This window comes from Hyaena hyaena, unplaced genomic scaffold (assembly GCF_003009895.1).
Source record: "Hyaena hyaena isolate Hyena2069 unplaced genomic scaffold, ASM300989v1 scaffold_995, whole genome shotgun sequence".
NCBI lineage: Eukaryota > Metazoa > Chordata > Mammalia > Carnivora > Hyaenidae > Hyaena > Hyaena hyaena.
Genome location: NW_024081624.1, coordinates 473,423 through 482,881, shown reverse-complemented (window position 1 = coordinate 482,881; position 9,459 = coordinate 473,423). Strand labels below are relative to the sequence as shown.

At 44.3% G+C, this 9,459-nt stretch overlaps 1 protein-coding gene across 1 annotated transcript in view; it reads left to right on the top strand.

Annotated features, from left to right (window-relative positions):
* The window catches only part of NT5E (5'-nucleotidase ecto), a 49,630-nt gene that overhangs the window by 16,290 nt on the left and 23,881 nt on the right, over positions 1–9,459 (top strand). The window contains exon 2 of the mRNA XM_039221592.1: positions 6,217–6,439. Coding sequence (XP_039077523.1) covers positions 6,217–6,439 — 223 coding nt within the window. The remainder of the gene's footprint in view (positions 1–6,216; positions 6,440–9,459) is intronic.

The window sequence follows — 9,459 nt, the reverse complement described above, 5'->3', positions numbered from 1 at the left end:
GTGGTTTTGATTTGTATTTCCCTGATGAGGAGGGATGCTGAGCATCGTTTCATGTGTCTGTTGGCCATCTGGATGTCCTCTTTGGAGAAGTGTCTGTTCATGTCTTCACACTGCAGGGTATTTTTAATAATCCAGGGAGAAACTTGGAGTCAGAAGTCTTAGAATATCTTCATTCTTCCAGTACTGCTTTATATGACCTGAAAGTCTCTCTGTGCTTCAGTCAACAGAGAGTTTCTCCAAAGCCACTAGACTTTGTCAAACTATTCACATCAAATGTAAATATTAACATACCCCTGAAGAAGGTGTTAAGTGAATCAGACAGTATTCCTCAGAGTTTATTTAATAAGAAGATTTTGAATCAGATACCTTCCTGCCTTACATTTTCATTTGTTTTTATGGCAGCAACATTTCAGGTGCTCAGGTAGTTGAACATGCTGGGCTGGGCTAGATGGAAAGTGAGGAAAGTGTTTCTTTTCATGGAAGTGTATCAGTTTTTTTCTTTTTTGTCTTTCTAAATAGTGTTTTAGGCTTCTCTTGCGTGAAAAAAGCAGTGAGGGTGGAGACCCAGGGCTAGACCAGATGCACATTAAATTTCTGTGATTTTGGTATTGAAGCTACTTAAGAAGGTCATTTGCTTGGCTCAGCTCTCTTAAATTACAGAAAACTGCATTTGGTGAAATTTAGTGCTTATAGTAAAAATTTGCAAGATTGTCATAGAGTTAGAATCAATGAATTAATAGGGCTAGTAAACAAATGAACCCAATATTAAAATGAAACGTTTGGAAAGCAGAAATAAAAGAGAGACTGAGAGAGCAAAAGAATATGATTTAGGTCAGGGGCACCTGGGCGGCTCAGTTGGTTGAGCATCTGACTAAGCCTTAGGTCATGATCTTGTGGTTCATGAGTTTGAGCCCTACATCAGGCTCTCTGCTGTCACTGCAGAGCTCACTTCAGATCCTTTGTACCCCTCCCACTCATGCTGTCTATCTCTGTCTCTCTCAGAAATAAACATTTAAAAAACTTTTAAAAATAATAATATGATTGGGGCACCTGGGTGGCTCAATCGGTTAAACATCTGACTTTGGCCCAGATCATGATCTGGCAGTTCATGAGTTTAAGCCCCACATTCGGCTGTGCTGACAGCTTGGAACCTGTAACTTCAGATTCTGTGTCTCCCTCTCTTCCTGCCTCCCTCATTCACTCTCTCTCTCTCTCTCTCTCTATCTCAAAAATAAATAAACATAAAAATTTTTTAAATAATAATATGATTTAGGTCATAAAAAGCACTTGCCTGATGTGAGGATTATAGTCATAATAGCCAGTAACAGTTTACCTCCGATCAGGATCTGTTATTAAAGTCAAGGGGGGAGGCTGTGAGCATAACAGCAAAAAAATTGACAAGCATACTTAAGGAGAAGTATGGGAATATTTAGTTAAGACCCAAAAAAGTGGAATAATACTGCAGTATGAGTTTGCATAAATTCTCTTATGTGTGTGTTACAGTTGCTCTGTAAGATGTAAAGGGACATGGAAAGATGACCTGCCCTGTTATGTTCTTTCATTGCTCTGGGTGCTCTTGGGCAGACTCTTCCTAAGGAATTTTCATGTTAATAAAAATAATAGAAATGAATAAGAATTTATTTCTGTATTGTACTATAACATTGTATGTTAGCTAACTGGAGTTAGAATAAAAACTTTAAAAATGAATTTATTTAACATATTTCTTGAGCACCTGCTGTTTGCCTGCAGGAGCGTGGTAGACTCAAATGAGTGGTATGATCTTCCTTCTGAGGAGCTTATGAATGATGAACTTGTAGTGAATGCAGTGGAGGAGAAACGGGTTGAAGAAAGTCATGGTGGGGAAATGAAAATAGGAGTTTATAAGAAAATAAGTACCTATAAAGGCACTTTTCTGCAAAGGAATACATTTTTGTAGAAGAAGTTAGCTGTGTAGAGGGAAGAAATTTGTTAGAGAGTCTTCTGCTCATTCATGTATTCATTCAGTGGTGCATCCTTGCTCTTCTCCAGGGACTGTGCTGGGTGCTAGAGGGGCTGAATACGCAGGCGCAGGAGCTGCACAGAGGTGAGCAGTAGAGCAGAGACAGTGCATCTAACTCAGAGAGGGAGCTCAATGAAGGGTCTGCGGGAAGCATCTCTTCTAGAAGGATCATCACACTTCAGGAGATAAAGCCATTGATTGAATAAGGTAGTAAAGACATAGTATAAAAAAGGGAATTTCTATTCTATTCTTCTATTCTATTCTATTCTATTCTATTCATCTACCTATCTATATTTAGATCAACCAATCATTTATCTGTTAAATACAAAGGGACAAAGATGAGTCAGAGTGTGAAAAACTGCAGGTACTTAGGATTTTATTTTGAGTGCTCCCTATATAATAGGCCTTATGCAAAGCTCTTTATATATAAGCATAGAGGTTAAGAAGGTTGCAGTCAAATGTAAGTGGTTCTGATCCCAGCCCTACCACTCACTAATTGTGTGACCTTGAACACTTCATTAAATGTCTCTAGATCTCAGTTTTTCTCATCTGTAAAATAATAATAGTTATAATACCAATCTCACAGCACAAAACCAGCCTTTCTTAACAAAATCATTTTGCACAATGCTGGTGTGTGCCAAGTGCTTAGTAAATGCTGACTCGTTTTCATTACAACCTTTGGTTTATTTATTCACTGGCCTTCCAGAGGAAGCTGTGATTTAGAAGTGTGCTCAGGTCAAAGCTCATGATTGGTGGTGCTAACCCTGCCTGGTTTCTCCCACTTTAATGGGTTGTGGGTGTCAGAAATAAGGTCTTAAAGACAAGACAAGATCTCAAAGAACCTTATGACTCAAAGAGCTCAGGAATGTTGAGTTTTATCACAAGAGCATTGAAGGGTCCCTGTAGGACCTTAAAGTCAAGATTGACGAGATAAGCTTTGCATTTTAGAAAGATTATTCTGGCAACTTTGTCGACTGGTTTAGAGAAGGGAATGGCTCCAGCTGAAAGCCAGTGAGGGAGCTGTTGCAGTGGTCCAGGGGGAAACAGCGAGGACTGCATGCAGGGGGATGAATGGAACCGGAACATTTAGGCAAAGGTGGGATACTGGGGTGGGGTGGGAGGGTAGAACAGCAAGTGAGTGGGGGGCATTCAGCTGCCCCGGGGTTTCTGGCTTTATTGATAGGATGATGATGGCAGCTTGGATCAACATGTAGACTCCTGGAGGAAGGGGCTTTAAACACAATAAATGGGTGGGTGCTTGTGAGTCCTTGGAGGGAAGTGGCCATGTGGCAGTTGGACATAGAGAGCTGAAGGTCAGGGGGAAAGTCAGGGCTGCAGATGTTCACTTCAGAGTGGAAGATGTGAATGTGAATGAGGTCATTGAGCTGGTCCACACATAGCACTGAGCACCCAGATCTGGGCTCCTCTCCCCACAGAGATGTTAAAAGACAGTCAGTGTCCCCACTCAAGTCAGGGGAGGAGACGTCACACAAGTAACAAATAAATGAAAAAGGTAACTCCAGCTATTGCCAAATGGTAGCAATATGATACTGTTGGTAAACTGCAAGGTGGCTGACACATTGGATAATCTTCCATGAAGAATGATAGAAATATTCACTTTTTAAGACTTTACAGTTAAGCAAGATAGTTAATTGTAATCTCATAAGGGAGACTGATTTCACCACAGGAAGAAATCATGGTGTTCTAAAGAGAAGATTAAAAGCGGAAACCTTGGTGGCTCAGTCAGTTAAGCATCTGACTTTGGTGCAGATCATGATCTTGTGATGGTTCATGGGTTTGAGCCCTGTGTCGGACTCTATGCTGACAGCTCAGAGCCTAGAGACTGCTTTAAATTCTCTTTCTCTCTCTCTCTGTCTCTCTCTGCCCCTCCCCTGCTTGTACTCTGTCTCTCTCTCAAAAATAAATAGACATTAAAAATAATAATAATAAAGAGAAAATAAAAGATGATTACCCAAGGCTGCGAGGTCCTTTAAGAGCTGGTTCAGCCTTAAAATGAGCAAATCCGAGGACTCTAGATGCTGGCGAGGATGTGGAGAAACGGGCACCCTCCTACACTGTTGGTGGGAGTGTAAACTGGTGCAGCCCCTCTGGAAAACAGTGTGGAGATTCCTCAAAAAGTTAACAGTAGAACTCCCCTATGCCCCAGCAATAGCACTGCTAGGAATTTACCCAAGGGATACAGGAGTGCTGATGCATAGGGGCACATGGACCCCAATGTTCCTAGCAGCACCCTCAACAATAGCCAAAACATGGAAAGAGCCTAAGTGTCCATCAACGGACAAATGGATCAAGAAGATGTGGTTTATCTATACAATGGAATACTACATGGCAATGAGAAAGAAGGAAATCTGGCCATGTGTAGCAACTTGGATGGACCTTGAGGGTGTTATGCTGAGTGAAATAAGTCAGGCAGAGAGGGACAAATACCATATGTTTGCACGTATAGGAGGATTAGGAGGAAGTTAAAGGAGGACGAAGTGGGAGGAGAAGGGGAGAAATAGTGGGGGAGAGGGAAGGAGGCAAACTATGAGAGACTCTTGAATGCTGAGAACAAACTGAGGGCTGATGGAGGTGGGGGAGAGGGAAGGGGGTGATGGGCATGGAGGAGGGCACTTGTTGGGATGAGCACTGGGTGTTATATGTAAACCAACTTGACAATAAATTATAAAAAATAAAAATAAAAAAAATTTAAAAATTAGTTCAGCCTTTAAGAGAGAAGTAATTACTTAAGAGGAAGAAATAAAAATAGATACTCAGAGGTGGGGGAGGAGGCAAATTCAGAATTCTGACTTTCATCAGGGAGACAGGTGTGTGGGAACGTGAAGACATTGTGTTGCTTTTTCTGTATAAACATATGCGTGAGGACATAAACACACAATTCTTTGAGCCACAGATGTTCAAAGGGGCACCTGCGTTGCTGGAGGAAGGGCTGCAGCGCCGAACAAGGTGAGGACAGCAAGACATGGTGGCTCAGGAAGCCACTCCGCGGACATGCTGGACTCGCCATAGGATTATGCAATGTGCTAGGAAGGAAGGGAGTGGAGCCTGTAAGAGAATACAGAAGGCCCTAATCTGGGTTGAGAGGTCATCAGTCAGCACTTCCAGGCCTATTTCCCATTTGCAAAATGAAGCAAAATCAGGTGCACCGTTGGGAAAGTTTGAGATTCACTGGTTTAAGTACTAAGTTAGCAAAACAGCCTTGCAGCCAGTGCAGGGAGGTAGGTGCCATGGGCTTAACTCTAGGAGGCCAAGGGAGAAAGGGGGGAGGCACTTTCAGAGGAGGTGGCTGGAATGAGCGTTTTGTCAGTCTTACTCTGGGGGAAGCTGCCAGATGTCAAAGAGGTTGTTTTGCACCCAGTAGCCACTCCCAGAGCCATGAGGAATGGGAGAGAGCAAAGAAGGTGGGAGGCGAGGCCCCACCAAGCCCTGTGCTCTGAGTGGGTCAACAACGCCCTGAAGGTCGGTGAACATTTCACCATCCTGATCTTCCTGGGACGCGAAGCTGCTGGGAATGAAACCACAGCGCCCCGAGCAGCCCGAAGGAGAAAACCCGTGCCCGCCCTGCAAAATGCGGAGAATGCCTCTCGTTACCCTTGGGGATCTTCATTTCCCCCAAAGAATGAGAGGAGCATACAGCCCTTGGGAAGACACAGTGGTGGGGCCAGAAGGGAGTAATAACCGAGGAAATGCAGACACGGGAGGAGGAAAGATCACTGGTGTCTCTACCACTCTCCAGTCTCCAGTCACCTTTTGCAAAAGTCCTGTTGACCTTAATGGTTCTCCCAGCAGAAGGACTGTTGGAACATTTGTGCTGGTGGGTTGAAATGTGGGTTTATGAGAGAAACCAACCTGAAGAGGCTGGGCAGAGCTTAGGAAATGGCAGATTCTCCGCCTTGCCCCAGATCTGGGGACAGCAGGGACAGCATTGCAGGTGACTCTTACAGCACTGGTACCACCTTCAGTAGGTGCTGCGGGACCTGGGAAAGCAGTTCTCAAATGAACCTGATGAGCCCAACACCAGGGTCACGGAGTAAAATCTCTTGGTGTGAGGATGACACAGGTCATGCATCAGCCCCCTAGAGCCCCATCAGCTTTGAGAGCCCCTGGGCTAATGTAATATTCTTTACAGTATGTTTTTGGGTTTTGTCAGAAATTTCAGACTACCTAATTCTTGTTCTCTTTTCCCTTTCTACTAGGCACTGGGAAATCACGAATTTGATAATGGTGTAGAAGGACTGATTGATCCACTCCTCATAGGGGCCAGTTTTCCAATTCTGAGTGCAAATATTAAAGCCAAGGGGCCACTAGCATCTCAAATATCAGGACTTTATTTGCCATATAAAATTATTCATGTTGGTGATGAAGTTGTGGGAATTGTTGGATATACTTCAAAAGAAACCCCTTATCTCTCCAATCCAGGTATTTTCTACTTTTATAGCACTTGTTGCTTGCAAATAGGTGTGTTAAGTCAGAGCTTGGCATTATTTGTATGGGCTGTAGACAAAAGTAGGAACAGCATGCCTTGTTGGGCAAATGTTAGGTTAACATTAATAAAACCAGTCTGGTGGCTTCCGCACTGTTCTAAATTGCTTCTTATAGACATTGCTGTTTTGTTCAGTGAACTTCTTTGTTGACATACACAGTATCTTTGTTTAATTCAGTGCATTCAGAATTGGACAGGAAAGCCATTTACATCCAGTACTAAACATTACAGAGTTATTTACTAGAGAATGAAAGCCATATAATTCACTGCCCTGTTTCCTGCAGAGCCAGAGAGCCCAGAGCTAAGGGCATTACCTCAATGTACCTTACCTTCCTTTTCTAGTATGATTATTATGTCTAGTTACCTCTCCTTTTTCCCTCTTCACTATTTTTTAATGACTGTTGTATCCAGCTTTTTGAGAAATACGTATCTTTGAAAATTCTCATGGTATATATATTCTAATACAAATATTTTATATATGCTATATATCATGTATACATATCTACATATGTACATACATACATATATAATCCTAAAGTCATTCAAGAAACATTTTTAGGGTACATGGGTGGCTTGGTCAGTTAAGCATCGACTCTTGATTTCGCTCAGATTATGATCTTATGGTTCATGAGTTTGAGCCCTGCATCGATCAGCCTCTGCACTGACAGCATGGAGCCTGCTTGGTATTCTCTCTCTCTCTCTCTCTCTCCCTCTCTCCCCCCCCTCCCTCTCTCCCCCTCTCCCTCTCCCTCTCTCCCTCTCCGCTCCCTGCTCATGTACTCTCTCTCTTTCTCTCAAGATAACTACATAAATTTTAAAAAATGGTTACTTTGAAAAAAGAAACATTTTTGAGCCACTTTTACAGGAACACTTTCACCAAAACACTTTGGCAGTAAGAATTAAAATGACATTTTTTCTAAATTATGCAAAACAGTTTTCTTCTCATATCTGAAGAAAAAAAGGGAAACTAACAGTACAGCATAGGGAAGTTAGTGGTATTGTAGTAACATTGCATGGTGACAGGTGGTAGCTACTTTGTGGTGAACGTAGCATAAAAAAGAAAGAAGGAAGGAAGGAAGGTAGGAAGGGGGGAAGAGAGAAAGAAAGAAAGAGAGAAAGAGTAGAAGGAAAACTAGGAGCTGGTATTATCCAGGAACAAGGGTTTTCATTAAGAATTAACTGATAAAGGACTTACTATCCTTTAACAATTTAAAAAATGATATATTTATTGTTGCTGTTACAGTAGGTCCAGGCCATTGGAAACAACAAGGTCAGCCCTGCTTGCCCTCCCCGGCAGCGGGCTCTGCCCTGAGGGAGAGAGTGGTGCGGCCTTCCTGAGACAGGGCAGGCGCAGGCCTTCTCTCCTCTCTGCCGGTAGGGGAGGTGGGGACTGTCAGGCATTCCAGGTGTCAGGCAGACATCTGTCCCACAGGTGACTAATCCTATGCATACTGTGTGACACACAGTCAATAAATAGCTGTTTTTCAGGTCATCGTGGAGCCAGGGGGCAGTTGTGGACAGGATGAGTCACCAGCTCTCAACATGTTTTAGAAGCGCTCTTCTAGGAAGTGTGTGGTCCCACCCGGGGGACCTGACGGTGTCAGGCTGCTCTGCACCCCACCCAGCCGACCACAGCCCTCTCCCTCGTTCTGCATACGGCAGGCAGCTGCGTCCCTGTCTGGTGATCTGACCTCCCCCAGGGCTGAAGGGGTGCTGTGCTTTGGGCCCCCCAGGGCTTTTCTGCAGATAGGACCGTGTGGGGATTGCAGAGTGAACGGGGCTACATGACCGCTAACAGAGCAATTGCCAGAGTGGGCCTGGGGTGACATGGCCCGGTGTCTGCTGCCCTTGATCCTGGTTCCTGTCAGGTTGGACGCTCCTGCTCTGGGTCCCCAGCTCCCACAGCAAACCCCTCCTCCTTATTACACCTGTCTCTTACTGTCAGCTTCCTGTGCTGGCCTGACCAGCTGAGGATAGAGCCGAGGTCTCTTCTCCCTGAACATCCAGAACCTAGTAGAGAGGCCATTGTAGGATCCTTGGATAAAGATGTGGACCTGAATAATTGAATAATTATGTCTCTATAATTTCTATTCTATTCACTGATTTTTAGTTCATTTAAAACAGGATGTAATTAAATGCCATAAGAGAGTTAACAAAGTCCAGGAGTGGGGCAGCATCTTTTCAGAGCAGGGGGTAAGTGACCAGCTCGGAGGTCCTGTAGACTTGAAGAACCTCCTTGGCCCCCTCGAGGGCTCACAAAAGCATCCTAGGGCGAAGGGCATCCTAGCAGCGAGGTCACATGCTAGGACACAAGCCTCATGAGGGCAGGGACCTTATCTGTCCTCATTCACTGCTCTATGTTTTGTATCATACCCAGCATGTGGGAAGTTCTCAACAAATGTTGCTGGAATGAACACAGGAGAGCAGAGAAGTATGGGGGCCACAATCACAAAAGAGCACACAGTTCAGTTTCTTGGGACATGGGTTCCAAGCAGGGAAAGCAAAAAGTTGAGTGAGAACTGGATTGCAGGGCGTCCTGAATGACTAATCAAGGAGTTCAGGCATGATGGGAAGAAAAGGTTATGCCTTCGTGAATAGTTGCCAATAAGAAAGGAGAGGTTGTTGGTGGAGGGACACAAGGGCTCCAGAAATCAGTCCCCCTTTGCTGGGATTCTGATAGCACCCATATTAGCCCTTTAGCAGGTCAGAACAGAAAGGGGATCTGAAGGGATGATGCTGTCATAGCAGCTCCCAGGAGAGAAAGGTTGGATTGTGTGAGAACTGATCTCAGCACTGGTATAGGGGGAGGCTTGGAGGGTAGAACAGTATTTCTGGGGACAGTTGCTTCTACCAAGACCACAGGCTCAGTGCATGGGTTATTCCTACAGACCTCTGGCCCCTGATCCACCCCCATCCCTCCAGTCCTCCCACCTGGGTGCCCACAGGTATAATTGGT